The 22,577-nt window shown below is 35.5% G+C and overlaps 1 protein-coding gene across 1 annotated transcript; it reads left to right on the top strand.

Moving 5' to 3' along the window:
* Positions 1-2,692: 2,692 nt before the first annotated feature.
* LOC125661551 (sulfide:quinone oxidoreductase, mitochondrial-like) lies at positions 2,693-22,062 on the top strand. The gene is made up of 10 exons (XM_048893596.2): positions 2,693-3,272; positions 8,440-8,610; positions 9,293-9,346; positions 9,766-9,963; positions 11,237-11,340; positions 12,680-12,782; positions 14,434-14,620; positions 16,067-16,134; positions 18,131-18,309; positions 19,332-22,062. The coding sequence occupies exons 1-10, from the start codon at positions 3,069-3,071 to the stop codon at positions 19,405-19,407; spliced, it is 1,344 nt and encodes a 447-aa protein (XP_048749553.1). The 5' UTR covers positions 2,693-3,068; the 3' UTR covers positions 19,408-22,062.
* Positions 22,063-22,577: the final 515 nt, after the last annotated feature.

The following is a 22,577-nucleotide window of genomic DNA, read 5'->3' as shown; positions in this document are numbered from 1 at the left end:
GGCAGTATTTCTGAAATTCGGGGATACCCTCCATTTTAAAGCTAAAAATCATATAAATCGCCTATTTCTTGATTTAAACTCGAAATATTTTGTCTAATTTTTGTCAATACATGTCTTTTAAACTTATTTCCAAAAATGTTTGAATCAAGACATACGTTCCAATTGGTTTTATTTGAATAACTAATTGATTTTATCTATCTTTCATGCAACACCCTTAGGGAAATTAAAATGAGACGTGCAACACCTTCTTTTCGGGTTATTTGAAATCTTTCAGTCAACTCCTACAAGGTCCTACTAAAGATGTCATGGCTGCTTATGAGAAGGTAACTGTAGTCAGCAATGAATTAAAAAGTATAAGAAACAGACGAGACATTTTTGAGGTATGAAGTGAAGCTCAAAAAGCCAAGGTCACGCTCCCCACCAAACAACTATACCCCGCCAAACAACTTGAGTAATGTGGATGCGGAATCAACAGAAGAGTTTTATAAACGATCTGTATCTATTCCTAACCTGGATCACTCTATCTTCTAAATGGAGTCACGATTTACTACTACAAGTAGATTGGTGTCGAAATCGTCAGGCCTGATTCCAGTTTGTCTGGAACAGCTGGACGAGACACGAGTCCTGGAAATGGAGGAATATTTTGGAACTGATCTTACAAGTAGGGACTCTTCAAAGAGGAGACCAGGTTATGGAAATAAGGTCAGATATATCAGAGGGGGAAAAGTGCCGAGTGATTTCAAATCCACCCTGATGTGCATGGATTCTTCCTCTTATCCTAACATATCAATGCTCCTGGGGTTGAACGTCTCATGCACTGTGTCAGCCGCACCAGTCCAGAGAATTCATTCTCTCCGTATCAGCCGCACCAGTCCAGAGAATTCATTCTGTCTGTGTCAGCCGCACCAGTCCAGAGAATTCATTCTGTCTGTATCAGCCGCACCAGTCCAGAGAATTCATTCTGTCTGTATCAGCCGCAACAGTCCAGAGAATTCATTCTGTCTGTGTCAGCCGCACCAGTCCAGAGAATTCATTCTGTCTGTATCATTCGCATCAGTCCAGAGAATTCATTCTGTCCGTATCATTCGCATCAGTCGGAAAACTCAGAAAAAATCGAAGTACAATGTGCGAAAACCGACTGAATGTATTAATCAATGCTCGTATATCCACCGTGGCACATCCTTTGATTATTTTAAAAAAAAGTGTTAATATGTTTTCGGCCGCTCATGAATAAACACCCGTCGAATAAAACTGAACCATTCGTTCTCACAGTTAAAGAAGCTGGCAAGCTATTGGAATTTTCCTAATAATTTTCTGTGATGGGTTCATCAACATGATGGTGTGGTATCTTTAAAATGATATAAATTTTTCGAAATTTGCAATAAATATGTAGACGTCATTCATTTCATATTTGTCATTTTAGGTGCAAAATTATGAAAACCTCGGAACTATCTGATTAAAATGTGATCTGTATCTATACACAGTACATATACACATATGTAGATGAAGATCGAATTTTAACTAGATTGAAATCAGAAATAATAATAGTAAAACTCCAGATGTGGCACCCAAAATGGATGAGTATTTTGGCTAATACTTGAGTTTCACATGTGCCGCCTCCCTTTTCTGAAATCCCGGATCCGCCACTGCCCTTGTTTATTTTGCTGAATTTTTCATCAGATCTTGGGGATTATTACTAGTTATACTTGGGTAGTTAAAAAATACCGTCAGTTACAGCTTGTATTGCTTAATTTAATGTTATTCATTTATGATTTCACTATCATGGCTTTGTACCAGAATACGGGCGTACGGTTAAAGTTTATATGCAACGGAACTTCAAAAATCGTTTTAAAAGTTGCAGGTGCATGAGCCTCAAAAGATGTAGATCTAAAAGGATACTAAAGTTAAAAGTGCGGAAACTTGAGCATGAGGTACCATATTAAAAGTTTAATGTCGCCTTTTCCTGGATCCGCCATTGGAGCACCCCCCCCCCATCCCCATATGTGTAGTGTGCCTGCGCGTATGTGGTAAGGGGTGTCCCTAGATCAACTGGTGACGAAACCAAATCGTGAGTGTAACTTGTATGTGTACGTTCTTGCCACACTGATCTTCCACCGAGAGATGTCATTGTGGAGCGACCCGAAGATCTTGTTCCAGCTGCAGAACCACATCTAAACCTTGGTCAATCGAATGAATGTACAAAAAAAAAAAAAAAAAAAAAAAAAAAAAATACACTCCTGTGTTCGTATATATGAATTTATTCTACCACTGAAAAGATAAGGTTTGAAAAGTGTATTGTGATCTCTTCGAGAATGAGGAAAAGGCTTGGACCGGATTTAGAAGTCGATCAGTAGTGGTGGTGCAAGCGTTGATACATCTGGCGTGGGTGGGGATGGGGTGTTCGAAAGCCCTTTCCCGAATATGCATATGGTAAATAAACACGTTTTAGGCCTACCTACTTTTATGCACTTCCCGTTGGAGATGGACCCCCCTCCCACCCCTCCCCGCAAAAAAAATGACGTGACATAGTGTATCCTCTGAGAAAACGTAATCAATCTGCGGATGCAGTGGCTATATTTTCTTCCCTTTTTTTCAGGGCAGGGGGTGTTGTTGTTTTTTTTTTGTTTTTGTTTTTTTTTTTTTTTTTTTTTTTTGTTTTTTGTTTTGTTTTTTTTTTGTTGTTTCTTTTGTTCTTTCCACTTGAAACGTGATGAACTTTGTTTTTGGAACGTGATGAACGCGGTGCGACATGCGTAAAAGCGGTTCTCTGGGAACTATTTTTATTTACCTGACATTATACGGTTATTCCCGTACACGCATAATTAAACACGAAGACAAACAATGATCTTGAAACGTGTAGCTCGACGACGCAAATATTTAACGGGGACAAGTGCTGACCAATCAAAATCAGTCTTACTTACGTAATCTTCATGAGACATAGGAAAGGTGAAGGTCGCAGCTGTGTTGCAACGACTAATGCGTTTCTGCGACATTGGCCCTACTTTCTAGTTTACAGCCCAATACAGTAGTTGACATTAAGTGCAGGTAGATAATTTTGACGAAAGAGAATGCAGTCGGTAAGAATTCTCGTGCATCATGGAAGAGGGGCGTGCATTTCATACTCAAGCCGCACGTTTTCGACTTCCCGAAGGGCGGATCAAAAGTCGTACAAACTCGTTGTGGTGGGAGGTGGGGCAGGAGGCTGTAGCACCGCATCACGCTTCTGTCGTCGTCTTGGGAAAGGACAAGTGGCTGTAATTGAACCCTCTGAGGTAATTTTATTTATGTTTGAGCATGACGTGCAACTTGAAGAAAGCAATCAATAAGTAATTAATGAAGAAATGAAAGTAGATCCAGGACCTTCACGCGGCTGCATGTAACAGCCGGTGATTATGATTAAGATTTATCATGCAAATGTAATTCTGTTGAAACTGAAACTTAGTTTATCTAAATATTTACCTGTATTGACTATTGATTGCTGGTTCATCTACATGTACGTATATTTGACGGGGGCATTATTGATTATAAGTAAGCTAAGAGGGATTTGATGTGGGCTCCCTAAAGCTAAGTTTCTAAGAGTCAGGGAATTTGGAGCCACCTTAAGACCCTTAACTAGTTCATGGTGAAGCCGGGGGAGGGGGGCAGAGCCTCGGGAATTCGCAGAAGCTGGTAGATTCTAGACATCTAGTTTGAACGATCTCTCACCAGAGGGCGCTCTACGCAAGCTTCACTTTGTGGAGCCTCTGAGAGATTGCTAGCTTGAAATGTAGTTATTTACAGCACCAAGTCCAAAGACCTAGTTTCGAATTCCTAATATTTTGTTTATAGATAATTTGTATGCAGTTAAGCAGGTTGGGAACACTTCCCCTATAGCGAGATATTCTCACTAAAACGCGATTATCCCTCTCTAGCGAGAATAACTATATCCCGTACAACCGAGAAAAACACCCGCGGAGTACATCTTTTCGTGATTCACATGAAAAGAAGAAAAAGTGCTAAAATGTCTGATACTTCTGCAAATATATGAATCAAAACAAAAACACTCACGATGTGTATTGGATTTCAGACTGCTTCCCTCTTACGCAGCAACTTTGATATGCAATTTCATGACTATGTTGTCAATTTCATATAAACAATTCGCATCATGTTGAGTGGGTGTCGCACTTATTCAGCGTTGCACAGGATTTGCCATTATTTTCAATTAAGACGCCAAAACACCTGTTTATGGTAATGTTTATTTCTCGCTAAAGAGGGATAATTGCGTTTTAGCGAGAATATCTTGCTATAGGGGAAGTGTAGCTCAAAACACTTAAAACTTCTTAAGGAGTGTTTTAATGAGCCATTACATAAAATTTTGGTGTAATGAGATAGATACCTTGAAAAAATTGTAGTAATGATTACAAACTTCTAGTAGGGCTGCAATGATATATGCCCATGCATTCACAATATGATAGATATTGCAATACTTATGCCACAGTTAAATACTTTAATACGTACAATACATTTTACAGAAGAATCAATAATAACATTGAGGAAAAATTTAATTACTCATAATTATAAAAGTAAAGTGTTTTCAAACTGCCAAATGGTAACATATGCCTGTTCGCTCTGTAGTTTAAAGGGACTGATTCACGATTTCCCCCAAAATTTTATTTTTCACTTTTGATGATCAGAATCTACTGTCTAATGTGTTTAAAAGATTTCACACAAAAATTAAGGTTATACATTATCACAGAAGCTCATTTTAGAGAGTTCATTTTTTGTTTTGTAAACAAAGATTGCGGTATGTTTTTGTTTACGAAATTTTCAAAAGAAATGGTTATCGATCTAAGTTTATTATATCTTTTACATTTCAAGCATTCTTCAGGTAAAATGTGTCATCTAAAAGTTAAAATTTGTGACTGCAAAATTTAGATGCTTTATATTACAAAACTAACATTTCATTGGTGTGTTTGTATACATGAAAAGACTCGAGTCTTTGTTTACATAACACAGATTTATGGCTAAAATATTGCTTTTATTTTTGCATTCAGAAGGTCAAAATGTTGGCTGTCAACATTAAATGAGTTATATTCATAATGTTTCACATAAAAAATAAAAAATATTTTGTTCAAAAATCGTGAACCAGTCCCTTTAAACTGATAAAGTACATTATTATTTTCATCAGACTCGAGGCAAACAATAGTCTGAACGTTATTCAATGTCATTTTGTCCCTAATGCAGGTAAGAATAATAAATACAGGTCAATCCTGATGTATTTTAGTGAACCGGTTTATAATAACGTATTGACTCTTGAGAGGCACTGAATCGAGCATTTATATTGAATAGTATAAATATTTTCAATTGGTGAATCATTTCGGCCCACATTTCTAGAACACTGACTGACTATCAGAGGATATTCACAGGACAAGCACTGTTCTAAATTCAGTCTTCCTTCTGAGAGTCCCTAGCATATTTATCAGTGTGAAATAAACAGATAGCTAGCTTCATCCATTGCATTTGGAGTCTTCCCGAACTCGGAAAATTATTATATATACCACCTATCTATCCCTCGACAATTGGTCCCAAGGTGGGTGACTTTGTTGAGGGATAAATATGACTGTATATAACTAATGATTTCCCTCGATTTCAGGAAGACTCCAAAAATAATGGATGAAGTTATATATCTCAGGGCTTGAAGCTAACTTTTTATGTCACCAGTCCAGCCGGACTGATGGGGTATAACTTTAACCAGTCCGCAGAAAAAATTACCAGTCCAACAGAGTTTTCCAGAAATAATCAAATGTATTTTGTTGATATCATTAAAATGAAATTTAACTCATTATGCCTTAGACAATATTGTAACACTTAAATGTGGGATTTATATTTACGAATCAGATTCGTCCGATTGATTAAACAGATCGAAGCATGCCAAATGTGTATGAAATTTCATATTAAGTATATTTTCCAAAATGATGGTTTAGAAATTTAACCAGTCCCATCAGACTGCACTAAAACAAATGTCAGTCAGTCCGCCAGACTTTTAGCCAGTCACAGACTGACGGACATATGTTAATTTCGAGCCCTGTATCTGTTTATTTGAATTATAGTACACGCATATACGCACGCACGATAATCATGTGAGACAGCTTAGAAAAATCCAGAAGATTTTAGTTTGTACTGAATGAATTTAATGCTGTAAAGCAACATGTTATATTCATGTCTGTCTCTTGAGTAAAATCTGATGCATGATATTAAAAGTTACACACTCACTCACCTTCCAATAATAGTAACCACAATCAAAGGGAATTAACTCTCACACGATGAATGAATGAATATTATATGAAAGAATGAAAGTCAATTTGTCAGAAATACAAATATCAATTATAATAATGAATAAACTTTATCCCATGACATTTACAACAAAATCTGTAGTGACTTTACCCAAGTCAATTGGAGAAATCCCTCTAAATGTATTTTTCTTTCAATTTTACATCTCTCTCTCCTACAACAGTGTATGATTCATGCTTGTTTACCAGACTGAGTGTATGATTCATGCTTGTTTACCAGACTGAGTGTATGATTCATGCTTGTTTACCAGACTGAGTGTATGCAGTGCTCGAGCTGGGCTTCGCCATTTTCGCCAATGGCGAATTATTTTCAAAAATGGCGAAAAAAAATTGAAAGTGGCGAAAATCCCTTTTTGCAATAAATTGTATTTTAAATCCTTTGTCAGTGACACATTATCGCCTGTTTGTTTATGCAGTCAAAATCTGTTTATTCAGTCAACGCGTGCGACCGGAAATCTTGCTTCGCTCCAGTGCATACAGAGCTGGTCACAGCCTCAGGTAATTTATGGCTGCAAAAAAGTCGGTGATTATGTAATAAAGTACATCGGACAGCTGTTCACCCTGCTGTCGTCAATTGTTTAACATTTAAAGTCTTATTCATTATCGTGTTATCATCTCCACATTAATGTCAATTCTTAACCAGAGAACGAACCGGTAATTAAATTGGCCGTATTATTGTGTATAATGTATATATGAATACATCAATTGTTTGTTTTTGCGGCCAAACTCGTTGATTACAAGATTTTGATGTGTTTGATTTTAGTTCGAATATTTCATAAACAATTATGCGGTCGGTCACTATTGATATGGACATAGCAATTTTAATAAATAATTTTCTTTGAAGTTCGGTGCGCAACACTATAAAAATGCTAATCTCCTAAGACTATGCACCCCATTCTATTTTGACACTAAACTTGTAGCTTCTGACCCTAGTCAGTCTAAAATTAAAAAATAACTATGTTTGGCTTTACAGTCAACCCCACCTGCTCAAACATCTGATTCTGTCCAAATTGCAAAATCTTCCATACAAAAACGGAAATTTAATAGGGAATGGTTGAGATACGACTTTAAATTGGGTTTGATGTTTTGTGACATCTGCATTTCGGGCAATGTACACAATGTTTTCACTGAGGGGTGTAGCATCATGAAGTTTATATTTTTATGATTTATTATCCGAATTTTGATTTCCATAATAGAATTTATCAAACAAATCAACTTCTTATTATTTCAGAAAGAAGTGTTTAGGTATGGTAGCTGGATATGATTAAGTAATGTAACTGATTCAAAATGCTAAAATAAGTGTAATGAATAAAATAATATATAATATGATGGAAATAATTGTAAAGCATGTGATTATTTGTGCCGCGCCGCTCCCCGAAAAAGTGGCGAAAGGGAATTCTGGTCCAGTGGGAGCACTGAGTGTATGATTCATGCTTGTTTACCATTGTATGATTCATGCTTGTTTACCAGACTGAGTGAATGATTCATGCTTGTTTACCAGACTGAGTGAATGATTCATGCTTGTTTACCAGACTGAGTGAATGATTCGTGCTTGTTTACCAGACTGAGTGTATGATTCATGCTTGTTTACCAGACTGAGTGAATGATTCATGCTTGTTTACCAGACTGAGTGAATGATTCATGCTTGTTTACCAGACTGAGTGTATGATTCATGCTTGTTTACCATTGTATGATTCATGCTTGTTTACCAGTGTATGATACATGCTTGTTTACCAGACTGAGTGTATGATACATGCTTGTTTACCAGACTGAGTGTATGATTCATGCTTGTTTACCAGACTGAGTGTATGATTCATGCTTGTTTACCAGTGTATGATTCATGCTTGTTTACCAGACTGAGTGTATGATTCATGCTTGTTTACCAGACTGAGTGTATGATTCATGCTTGTTTACCAGTGTATGATTCATGCTTGTTTACCAGACTGAGTGTATGATTCATGCTTGTTTACCAGTGTATGATTCATGCTTGTTTACCAGACTGAGTGTATGATACATGCTTGTTTATCAGACTGAGTGTATGATTCATGCTTGTTTACCAGTGTATGATTCATGCTTGTTTACCAGTGTATGATTCGTGTTTTACTTACAGGTTCATTACTATCAGCCCTTGTGGACTCTGGTAGGAGGTGGAGTCAGGAAATTTGAAGAGACAGTGAGGTCCACAAAGGATGTACTTCCTAAAGAATGTGATTGGATAAAGGCAAAGGTCTTGAACTTTGACCCAGATGACAACACCGTTACTACCAGTGATGGACAGAAAGTAATTTCATTCTCTTTTTAACTCACCTGAGCTGAAAGCTCAAGTGAGCTTTTCTGATCACCTGCTGTCCATCGTCTGTCCTTCTGTCTGTAAACTTCACATTTTCGACTTCTCTAGAACCACTATGCCAATTTCAACCAAATTTGGCAAAAAACATCCTTGAGTGAAGAGCTTTCAAGTTTGTTCAAATGAAGGGCTATGCCCCCCTTCAAAGGGGAGATCATCACAAAAATGCTTGAATATGGTTGGGTCATTTAAGAATCTTCTTCTCAAGAATCACTGGGCCAGAAAAGTTTACATTTACGTGAAAGCTTCCTGACATAGTGCAGATTCATATTTGTAAAAATCATGCCTCCAGGGGGTAGATTGGAGTCACAATAGGGATCAAAGTTTTACATGTGAATATGTGGGGAAAATCTTTAGATATGGGCCAAGGAGACTCAGGTGTACAATGTGGCCCGTGGGGCTCTTGTTTCATCCATCATGCCTATGTCTATGAGATATTGAAGTCTATCCGGCATAGACTCGTGTGAATTTGAAGTTTTGTAATCAAAAATGCTAAAAAATATTTTAATCATACTTCTTGTGAAAACAATTTTTATTTCCAAAATTAATACACAACATGTTAAAAATATTCTTCTGATGAATTCCGACTTAACTCTCAACCATTGATTTATTTCAGATTAAGTATGACTATATGGTTGTGAGTATGGGAATGCAGTTGAACTTTAACCTGGTAAGTGATTGCTTCATATTTTTATGAAAGCATCCTCATACATTGTACATTGAAGATTTTTCAAACTATGAGCCCCAGTGCAATGACAGGGCACAAAATGGGTTCATAGTTGTACATAGGAATTGATAAACAAGATCTTATCAGAATGATAATTTGTAAAATTGATATTCAAACATCTTTTTTATGCCCCCGTTATCAGAGAGTTTGGGGCAACATATAGTTTTAAGCTCACCTTAAGTGAATTTTTCTGATCCAGATCACCTTTTGTCTGATATAATATATATATATATTTTAAAATTTTTAATAGCAAAGTCATGTTTGGATGTAAATCTTGTACTTTATTCCACAAATTGGCCAACCGAGGGAAATAACTCTTGCAACTTTAAAACCCTCAATTCCATTTTACTCTGTAATTCCAGATACCGGGAGCTCTTGAAGCCCTGAAGAACGACCCTCAGGTTGTATCAAACTACGCCCCCTGGACAGTACCAAAAACATACCCAGCCATTAAAAACACGACAAGTGGGAATGCTATTTTTACTTTCCCCAACACTCCCATCAAATGTGCTGGGGCACCCCAGAAAATCATGTATCTGGCAGAGGAACAGTTCAGACAGGTCAGGCATTTTAAATTACCTGCAAGTTTTCATTCCTCTGTAGTCTAGAAAATAATTTTAAATCCAATATGATTGCTAATGTTTTCTCTGTGATTGAATTAACTGATATATTGGTTAAACTTCATTTTGTATTAATAAAGATAGTGTATGTTTACATTGCACCAGTAGAGCTACCGCTCATTATTATACCCCCCGACCGAAGTTCAGGGGGGTATATAGGAATCACTCTGTCTGTCCGTCTGTCCATCCGTCCGTCCATCTGCAGATTCATGTCTGGGCCATAACTTCTTTGTTCTTTGACATAGGCATACCATATTTGGCACACAGGTGGATCACCACAAGACGATGTGTCAAGTAGATTCATGACCTCTATATGACCTTGAACTTTGACCACAAGGTCAAAATTGATTATAGGGTTTTGACATAGTCATACCATAAGACATGGGTGTATCACCATGAGACTATGTGTCATGTACATTCATGACCTCTTTATGACCTTGACCTTTGATCTCAAGGTCAAAATTAAAGTTTTTTACAATAGATCCGTGTCAGTGCCATGACTTCTTTGTTCTTTGACATAGGCATACCATATTTGACACATGGGTGTATCACCATGAGACAATATGTCGGGTACTATCATGACCTCAATATGACTTTGAACTTTGACCACAAGGTCAAAATTGATTATAGGGTTTTGACATAGTCATACCATAAGACATGGGTGTATCACCATGAGACTATGTGTCATGTACATTCATGACCTCTTTATGACCTTGACCTTTGATCTCAAGGTCAAAATTATAGGTTTATACCATGAATTTGTGTTCGGACTATATCTTCCATTTTCTTCTACAAAGGCATAACATATTTTTACACTCAGGAAAGAGGTCATTTATACCTATTAACAACACCCTTTGGGATATTGGGGTAAGTGGGGGGTATTCTTAGTGAGCATTGCTCACAGTACCTCTTGTTTATAATGCACCAGTAGAGCTACCTCTTATTATTTACAGCAGTAAAGCTAGCTCTCAGACATGACTTCACTGATTATACATGTAGTATGACAACTATATCAAATTGGTCAAAACTAGCAAATTTTTCCTTGCCACCAAAATTAGAAAATAATTCCATGTACAGTTGCATAATAATGTGAAACACAAAAGCCTTCAATAAAACAATTTTATTGAAATGCATGTTATTCAAAACAATGCTACTAATTCTCCAGATAAACTCATTAGATGAGGTAATAATTCTCGGTGTGTTCCTATTATAGACTGGAGTGAGAGATAAAGTGAATGTGGTATACAACACAGCCCTGGGGGTCATCTTTGGCGTCAAAAAGTATGCTGCCAGACTGATGAAGATTGTAGATAAAAGGTTGGTACATCTACTAAATGTGGAAACACAATGGTCACAATGATTCTGTGGGTGTCAGATGATTCAGTTGATGGAACACTTAACTACAGATTCAGAGTCAGGAAGCCCAGGTTGGAATCCTGGTCTGATAAGTTGCATTTTCTCCCTTCCTGGTATGTTTGGTGCTATTGAACTGACAGATGTGTAAATACCTGTCAGGGGATGGTACTATTGACTAGCCCCTGGAACTGACAGATATAAATACCTGTCAGGGGATGGTACTATTGACTAGCCCCTGGAACTGACAGATGTAAATACCTGTCCAGTGATTTTTTAAGGCCCATTTTGGGTCCGAATTTCGTCCCTTTCCACTCCTAAAAATTGCAATTTTTTTCCCAATTCAGCTTGCATTTCTCCCAATGATAAAATTATGAATGGAAAACGTATTTGAAAATAATTCTATGTGAATTATATAAGTAAGACTTAACAAAGAGTTATGGGAATGATGATTTGGATAGAATATTTGAAAATTTTAGAAGGTTAAAGAAATTTAGGTGTGTAAAATAAAGATAATCTAATGTTTGATATGATTTTAAAACTTATTTACGATAAACTTGATTTTTCCCAATTTGACTGAAATGTCGACAATTTTTCCCAATTCGAAAGCCACAGGACCCTTGTAAAAAATGTAGAAAAATCACTACCTGTTGGAGGATAAAGATCTTTGAGATGTAAAGGCTGATGATAGGGAAGAGGAATAAAGCCGTCAGATGTGTTTGATTATTGGTGTCAGATAGCTCAGTTGGTAGAGCACCTGACTAGAGATGCAAGGGGCATGGGATTTAATCCCAGTCTGGTCCATTACATTTCCTTCTTGTTACAAAATTATCTAGTACACTGTTCTGGACTTCGTGTGTTTATGAACATGACTTCAACTCTGTAAGTAAAATAGTCATTTGTACAATGCCAAGTATGTGTGTAACCTTTTGTTCCTATTAGGAGATCTCTAGGAAATGAATGTTGCTGAAATATCTATATATCAATGAAATTCAGTTAAATTTATATCTATATATCAATGAAATTTGTCAGATCTATATATCAATGAAATTCAGTTAAATTTAATATATCAATTTATCAATGAAATTTAGTTAAATTCATATGTCAATGAAATTCAGTTAAATTTATGTGTCATGGAAATAGTTAGATTTATATCTATATATCAATGAAATTCAGTCAGATTTATACCTATATGTCAATGAAATTCAGTTAAACTTATACCTACACATGTATATGTCAATGAAATTCAGTCAGATTTAGGGGCGTGATAGTTGCACTACTTAGCAACTGTTTTCCCTTTCAGAAACATTAAAGTAAACTACAAGAGGAACCTGATAGAGGTTAAATCTGACAAAAAGGAGGCAGTGTTTGAAAATCTGGACACTGGAGAGAAAGAGACATTCACAGTAAGTCACCATGTAAACGCGGGTAAATTGTGTTTCAGTTAACTTAATAATGTGTAAAATCTATTTATTCACACAAATATTTTATTGAACAAAGTATAAATATGAAATACTTTAAAATACTAATCAGAGTAATGGGAACAATTTGAACATTTAATCGGCAATGTTTGCACTGTAGTATTTCCGAAACATTTATTTATGTCGGAACTTTATTAGATTGATTGAATATTGTTTAACGTCCCTCTCGAGAATATTTCACTCATATGGAGATGTCACCACTGCCGGTGAAGGGCTGCAAAATTTATGCTCGCCACTTATGGCCATTGAGCAGGAAGGAATTTTTATTGTGCCACACCTACTGTGACACAGGACCTCAGATTTTGCAGTCTCGTCCGAAGGACCAATCCATTTAGTCACCTCTTACGACAAGCAAGGGCTACTGAGGACCTATTCTAACCCAGATCCCGACGGGAGTCTTCATTAGAAATCATAATGGATTGAAAACACCAAACTTACAAAATTTGTGTTGTATACTGTGTTTTCATCGTTATTCGTTGAGCACCAGTTTTCATGGATTTTTTTGTTGAATGAATCCACGAAAACATTGAGTGTTATCGAAGTTTGTACATACAGTCAACTCTCGATAAACCGCCACCTTTTGTTCTTATGAAATTATGGCATTATAACGAATTTGGCGATGAATTGAATTACCGCCGTCTTGAAGAAATAGAGTTACCGTTCTTTTATATGTAAGAGTTATCTTTTGTCATTACTTGCATAAACCACATAAACAATGATTTGCAATATCCTGATGGGTACATTTAGGATGATGTTCTTGGTACGTAATGATTTGCTTTTTTTCATCGGAATTTAACAGGACCCTCTTTCGTGGCGAAACCATAGCTAAATTGAAATGTGTTTCTATGATGTATAAACAACTTGACTACAGTTCATCTCCAGTAATTTTCTTGTTTATTCAATACAGTAATTACTGGGATTCTTCTGTCCAGGTGTACGCCGGAGATCGATAATGACCAATTTACTGCTTCACTGACCACGTGCACCTATGGCGGTTTATCGAAATAATTAACACGGTGAAATAGACTTTTGTAATGAAAATACTGTGGCAAATGGCGATAGCGAATTTGGCGTTTTAACGAGAGCTTTAAGTAACAGGAAAAATGTTCCTAGAAAAATGCGGCGTTATAACGAAAATGGCGATAAATTGAGTGGCGATAATTCGAGAGTTACCTGTATAATGTATATGTATTTTTTAACAAAATGGTCAGAGAAAAAATTGTATGTGGAGGGGGTTTGGTGCTAGAACATTTGGTAAATATACGATCTCCCATGGTTTGTGGTTTGATTTGATTTATATTCAATGAGTTGTGTGTTTTCAATACCCGAGCCTTGGCAAGGGAATAGAAAACACGCAAGTTGGATATATATCATATCAAACCACAAACCTTGGGAGATTCTTTTCCATCACATGTTAACCATGAACACACCCAAAATTGACGTTTAATTGTTTGTGACATCACAGTGTTGGAAAACAGTGTAATAATTAGATTTTATGTAATGAGTGATATCCACTGGATAAAGGAGTAAACATGTGATAAACTGCAGCAGTTGATACAATTTTTCTCCATTACAGTACAGTATGTTACATTTAACCCCTCCAATGAGTGCACCTGATGAACTCAGGCAGTGTAAGAAGCTAGTCAATGAGGCGGGGTTCCTTGAGGTGAACAATGAAACGCTCCAGAGCACGAGGTACCCCAACATATTCAGCATTGGAGACTGCAACAGTGCTCCCACATCTAAAACAGCCGCAGCAGTCGGTAGGTGTTTATAAAAGAACAACATTCACGTCTAAAACGGCCGCAGCTGTCAGTAGGTGTTTATAAAAGAACAACATTCACGTCTAAAACAGCCGCAGCAGTCGGTAGATGTTTATAAAAGAACAACATTCACGTCTAAAACAGCCGCAGCAGTCGGTAGGTGTTTATAAAAGAACAACATTCACATCTAAAACAGCCGCAGCAGTCGGTAGGTGTTTATAAAAGAACAACATTCACGTCTAAAACGGCCGCAGCTGTCAGTAGGTGTTTATAAAAGAACAACATTCATTTACAAACAGACATGTATATTATCCCTTGCAATCAAAGATGTAAGTGGTATATACTGGTTTCATTCTGCTCACTTATCCCAATGTCTGTTATGGCATCACACATGGAAAGGATGTGACCCAATATTATCCATTTGGTGTTTTGAGTTATTAAGTCAAACTTCAAGGAGAGTGGAACCACGCTTTACAATGGTTTTGATGAGGGGTTATCTTAATTAATGTCAGAGTGCATATTGATAGTGCAAAAGTTTCATTTCGAAATATGAATGTTACTTATTATATTAAGCACATGTTGAAAAAAAAATGCAATGTAAGGAGTCTGTGTCTCAAACCAAGTGTGCACATAAAATATTGACATTAGTCTGTATGTATCAGCTTATCAAGTTTTACATATATATATTGTATGACCTATTTATTCAGCAACTTTTCACTACACATTTACATTTTATGACCTATTTATTCAGCAACTTATGACTATACATTTACATTTGATGACCTATTTATTCAGTGACTTATGACTACACATTTACATTTTATGACCTATTTATTCAGCAACTTATGACTACACATTTTCATTTTATGACCTATTTATTCAGCAACTTTTCACTACACATTTACATTTTATGACCTATTTATTCAACAACTTATGACTACACATTTACATTTGATGACCTATTTATTCAGTGACTTATGACTACACATTTACATTTTATGACCTATTTATTCAGCAATTTTTCACTACACATTTACATTTGATGACCTATTTATTCAGCTTTTCACTACACATTTACATTTGATGACCTATTTATTCAGCAACTTATGACTACACATTTACATTTGATGACCTATTTATTCAGCAACTTATGACTACACATTTACATTTGATGACCTATTTATTCAGCAACTTATGACTACACATTTACATTTGATGACCTATTTATTCAGCAACTTATGACTACACATTTACATTTGATGACCTATTTATTCAGCAACTTTTCACTACACATTTACATTTGATGACCTATTTATTCAGCAACTTTTCACTACACATTTACATTTGATGACCTATTTATTCAGCAACTTTTCACTACACATTTACATTTGATGACCTATTTTAACCTAGCGGTACACATTTACATTTGATGACCTATTTATTCAGCTACCCAGGGTGGTGTGGTGCAGAAGAATCTGTGCGCTCTGATGGACGGTAAACCTATGCTTAAGAAGGTAATCTGCTAGACATCTTTACCATAGAATAACAGAGTTAACAAGTTGCAATAAAAATCTTACCATAGCCTCAAATTTCTGTATCATACACAATAGACAGGTGGTGTTATGGAGACGCTCTGCTGTTTGTTACCTTTATAATATCCGGGTCATACACAATAGACAGGCAGTATTATGGAGAGGCCCTCCTGCCTGTTACCTTTATAATATCCGGGTTATATGCAATAGACAGGTGTAATTATGGAGAGGCCCTCCTGCCTGTTACCTTTATTAAGCCCAGGTCATACACAACAGACGGGCGGTATTACCTTTATAATGTCCGGGTCATATCTTTCATACTGTGAGGCCAAGGAATATCAAACTTCATCAGTTAATGCATATCATTAGGAAGGTGTTTCACAACCGAAAAGTAGGTCACTGTGGCCTCATTTTGGAATTGTGACTTCAAGCTTGCAAACAGAGATCTGAATAGGACGTATCGTGTACAGCTGCAGACGGACATGTCGTGTATCCTAGCGGTGCACTTTATTTTAGATGTAGAATATCTTGGAGGGTTTCAATGAAATACCCTATACATCTTCATATGCATAGTAGATTTAAAATTAACAAGAAATGTCAGTAGATTGAGAGAACCTGGTGACTGGGATGTTTGAGTAGATTTAAAGAGCACTGAGATGTTTGAATTTTTTTAAGGGTCTATAGAGCTCTGAAATTTTAACCCATTCACAAAACTGAAAAACAGGTGTTTTCCCAAAATAACACATAATTATTCCCAAAGGATGGCAAATCAAATTTTGTTTGTTTTTTGTCAAGACCTCATCATTCCTAATTTCATAGCTTTATTACATTTAAGCTCGGGATCATTATTCTATAGGTTTGTCAGTGTGAAAACATGTCACATAATTAAAAGTGCTATCACCCTGAAGTTAGTTAAAAAATAGTAAAAACAAGAAGCCTGTATTTAATATTTTAAAACTAAAGAGAGAACTTCAAGTGAGGAATCCATATCTGCTGACAAGTGACCAGGTTGAAAATCAAGAAACAGAATCTAATATTAAGCACCATCATGACAGTGACAAAATTTTCAATGGAAACAAATTTAAGGGGTTTTACCTTGATTCCTTTTTGTAAAATCTAACTCGGATAATGTCTGGGCCTTGGCTTGAACATTTCCTTCTTTCTTAATCACCAAAAAAAAAAAAAGGAAACTGAGGTTAACGTAAGTCAGTAGACAAATCAATCAGTCTAGCTTTAAATTACGTGAAAAAATAAGTGTTCTCCCAATTTCAACCAAATATTGCTGTTTTTCCCAATGTGAATGTCCTTTGAAATCAAGGGTTTAAAAAAATCCCTGGTAGGTTAAGCAATAATAAATGTCATTTTGGTGTCAAGAATTATTGTTCACTTGTAAAATTGTGATTTACTATTTCAAAGGCAGAAAGGTTTATAAACTTTTGTCATTAATATTTGTGTTAGAAAACCTATCCAGAGGCTCTGAATGAAGCAAAATTACATTATTGTCTTCCTGTACAAAAATTTATGTATATATTAAATGCTATATATTCAACAGAACCGAAATCTTTATTTTGATAAAAATGTTACACTTAATTTTAAGTTTGATAACGATTATAGTGATAAGTTATAAACTATGGTAATAGCACAATTTTACAACAAAATGATATTCCAATTTAGAGTTAAGTTTGTTTTAAGAGAACGCTAGGAAGCTTGAATGGTGTTACTAAATTGTGGGAATTCTGGAATGTTTGAAAGGTGTTAATAATTAAATTGAAGTTTCCGAAAGTGTTAGTAGATTAAGGGAGCGCTAGTTGCTTTTAAGTTATTTTATGATTCTTGAAAAAGTAATTAGAAAATGCATTTGATGTATTGCAACACTTGAATTTATTCTGTGATATAGTTTACTGCCTGTCTGTCACACATGAATTGATATTACTGGTACATTGACATGATGCCTGTACTTCACATCTTCATTTTTCAGTATGACGGCTACACGTCTTGTCCTCTGATCACGTCCCGCGGACGCTGCATCCTAGCAGAATTTGACTACAATGGAAACCCCCTGGAGACGTTCCCCATAGACCAGGGCAAGGAGCGCTGGACGATGTACCACCTCAAAAACGATGTTCTCCCATTCATGTACTGGAATGCATTGCTCACGTAAGAATTGATATGCAGATTGAGAATTAGTGTAGGTTCAGAGATTTCTGGTGAGACTAAAATTACTTGTTGTGTCTGGTTATTAGAATCATTCATAGCTAGAAGGAATTATTACTCGAGATTGATTGTGTACAAATAGAGCAACAGGAAATATCAGAAGAAACCTAAAAAAAAAAATTTTTTTTTTTATCTAATTAAATCATAAACCAGGGATAAACATTAACTTTTTATTTCACTTGCCCTTTGGGCAAGTAAACTCAAACTTTCACTTGTACAAATGAAAAACTTCGTTGTCTGAAATATTTATTCTAATACACCTTTGAACCAGTAATTTTGATTACATGTATCTCCATTTACGGGGTCAACTACAATCCATGAATAGCCCAGTTTTCCTTTTTTATGCTACCAAATGTAAAAGCTAGGTTACAACTGTGAATTATAAATAGCCAATTATTAATGATTTCATACAAGTTTATGGGTCACCTAACCCTGGGACATGATTGTAGTTGATTGCTATTGATGGCAAAAAAAAACCCAAACAACCAAATGTCAAAGTCATATTAGAAAATTACAAAGACCAAGGTAAAGAAGCAAATCTTTTCACCGCAAAAAAGCGGACAAGGGACGTACACTTGCGGCGATGTGTTGATAATGGATGTCGATCCCTGTAAACCCTGTACTGATTATTGAATTAGGGGAAAGACTTCATCTTTTAACAAGGTCATTGAAGATGAATTTTACATTTTGCGTCGAGTAAAATTTTCTAAAGCGACACAATTTGAAGGGATAAAATAAACAATTTTTTTTTAAAGTTTCCACGTAGTACATGTACTACATTCATTCATGTACTAAATAGAATATCTCTTGAGTATGTATCTGATTACCAAGCAAGTAAAAGGTGTAAGATAACTAACCAAAAATTTCAAAGGACTGCTAAAACTTGCAAGTGTTATATCAGTGATCCACGTCTTTTCTGGTACATCAGGCGACATTGAGATGCATGTAATGCTTTATGTCTACAGTGGGCACTGGAATGGACCCGGATTCTACAGAAAGGCAATGAGACTGGGACTCAGTGATGGCAGTGTAAAGCAATAGAATCTTGGATCCACACCAGAAGAGATATCTTCAGTTAAAGTGAATGTTTTGATTCACCCCACAAAGAAAAAAACAGCATTTGAACACTAGTCAGTGGTGTCGCATAGTATGTTCTCTGCTTTTGTCTTTTCGTTGGTATTTTTCAGAATTCCATATTGAATTCCATTGATGTGTACACATGATAAATATAAAATATATGCTAAAAGTTTTGGTTTGAATTTTGATCACCTTTTTGGAGTCGGTTTTAAAGCCATGTGTGTATTTGTTGTTTGTATGTATTTTTCTTTTGCAACGTACATGTGCAGGTTTATTGTATTGATTGGTCTGGTGAATGTTTTTGTATACTAACTTGACAGGATGTTTTGCTTGTCGAGATAATGTATATTCTGATCACACTGTGTCTATGAGATCATTCTGAATATGTGTATACATGTGTACTTCATCATTGAAAATTTGATATGAATATTCATTCTCTAGGTGTTGATTATTATCGGATTGTGTTACAATATTGTTTGCGCGATATGTGATTTCATCTTGTAACGATTTTCCAAAATACTTATATTTTGAAAAAGAAGATGTTGAATTTGAAATATATACATATATTTGAATCCACAAATTTTATGATTAGGATTGTTGTTATTATTATTTTTTTTATAGATAAGTTTCATTTTCTATGAAAGAAGTAAAAAAGCTTTTTACATTGTACCAGTAAATTTAAAGTTGATCTAAAAAAAGAATTGATTTATTGAAGCTTGGTGCTAGCTTGAGGTGATTTGTTTTCTCTCCATTAGAGTGTAGGTTGTTTATTCCACAATGAGTATTGCCAGTATTACAAATAACAATGAGTAATCCAATATTACTTACGTTTAAACATGAGGGGCGACACCTTTAGAATTGGATTTTTCTTACATCGAGACTTGTTGCATGGCTGTTATGAAACATTAAACCTGTATTATTTTGCCAGTATTACAGTTGATTTAGTTGTATTCATATGAGGCCTTGATAAGTGTACATATCTAAATTTCTGAGTGCTCAATTTGTGATTTGATAAACGTTCCAAATTAAATATTGTGTAGGGCATAGTCAGTGTTCCTGCTTTTTGTAATGGTGTAACTTGTACTTTGTTACCTTCTGTTTGGATTTTGAATTGTTAGAAAAAATTGGGTGTTTAGAATTCTAGATAGTGTGTCTCTGTGTGAATATGAAGCGGAGATTGTTAGTTACCATGACAACCTATGTAAATGAAAGTAATGATGTATTTGGCTTTATTTGTATGATATCATCAACATTTGCTTTTATATCTTGACTGGTCAGGTACATGTATATTATGTTGACTGGTCAGGTATATTATATTGATTGGTCAGGTACATATATATTATGTTGACTAGTCAGGTATATTACATTAGTACCTTGACTGGTGAGGTGTATGAATACTAATTGCTTACAAGAATTCTATTTCTATGCATTGAAATTTTCATGATTAATTAAAGGTTCAATATAAAGGCAATGTGTGAATTGTGAGGTCTGTTTATCTGTGTAGTATACTGTGTATATGCATTGGAAAACATTTCTGATAACTTTTGATTGCATTAATCATTATGACAGTGCTTTGTCATTAATGAAAGTAGAATTGCGTGTGTATTGTCATCTTTGTTCAATTGAAATGATTTCCATGAAATGGCACAAATCAAGAAGAATATATTGACATAGTTCTATATGTCATTGATTGAGATTCTAAATCTCTATACAATGAAAAGAAGTCTGCAGAAATCACAGTGCAACCTTTCTAATTGGGATGTTATGTAATCTGAATGTTTTTTGCAATATATATCTGTACACATGCAGTTTTAAACCAACCTTTGAATGATTTTGTAAAATCCTGGTGGATATTTTATTCATAAAACTTTATTTTGTCCTACCTAACACGGCCAGGTTAGGGAAGTTCACTGTGCTACATGTATATATTTTCTGTGCCATCCATTGTGATTTGCCCAAATGGTGTGCTATATTTGCAATGCAATCAATGTATTTTTAATGAATGATCTTATATTTTTTGTAATCCTGTTGTTTTTCTTGTAAAGATTTCTTAGTTGAGGCTGGGCGGTTGTGAATGCTTTGGTTTGTCATAGAATGGTTAGATGGTGAAATCTGTATGAACCATGTCAAAGCGAAATATACTTGATCTGCAAAATTGGAAGTACCTGTGTATTTTACAATGGGAGGAATGGTTACCTCTATAAGAGATAAGTAGCAGAATTTAGATCGTGAAACATAACAAAACTTTTCACTGTTCAATGTCGTATCACTTCATGTTAAAATAGTAATCAAGTATATGGCAGAATATTGATGATGTGTGTCATATAGAAGCAAATACATATTTCTAGTACTGTCTAATCATGTTAAATAAAATTTGTTGATAAAAAAAATGTGATACATGAAATTAATGGTTGCAAATGAACATGTTTATAAGATAGGGATGTTATTGTCTGTGTGTTTGAGAGTTAAGATGCATTTTTGTTGTCTGTGTGTTTGAGAGTTAAGATGCGTTTTTGTTGCAAAGATTTGTACACTTACACATTGATGTGGATCTACAAGAGAACTATGACAGTGTACATATATATATATATCTTTAATAAAAACTTTCATGAAAGCAAAGATAAATTTTGGTATTTTTTTCAGTTTCTAGGTGTCTTAGTGGTTAGGCTGTCAGACTCTCGACCGAAAGGTTGTGGGTTCGAGTCCTGGTCACGGCAGGGCCGATGTTGTGTCCTTGGGAAAGGCACTTTACATGAATTTCCTTGCTCCACCCAAGTGTACAAGGGGTACCTGGCTATAGACAGTGAAAGATATTGTTAGAATGTTAGTGTTCTAGTGCCTGTAATGGCAGCTTGCACTGTATGCTTCCCAGGAAGCTGAGAAAGTTCTAGATTGATATAAGGTCTGCCAGGGTAATAATGCATTGTAAAGCGTTTTGAGCAGCATACGCTGGGGAAAAGCGCTATATAAAAACCAATCATTATTATTTCTTTAAAACTTTCTAAATGTGAGTAACAGTTACTAGTATGTAAAGTCCTCCTGATGCACTGCACACTGGGAAAAACGGAGAAGGTTTGTTCCTGCAGTTAGAGTGATCAGCATAGTGTTTGTTTTGTAAATGTCTTTTGAGTACA

The sequence above is a fragment of the Ostrea edulis genome, chromosome 8 (assembly GCF_947568905.1).
Source record: "Ostrea edulis chromosome 8, xbOstEdul1.1, whole genome shotgun sequence".
In the NCBI taxonomy this organism is placed as follows: domain Eukaryota; kingdom Metazoa; phylum Mollusca; class Bivalvia; order Ostreida; family Ostreidae; genus Ostrea; species Ostrea edulis.
This window is presented reverse-complemented; position numbering and strand designations above follow the sequence as displayed.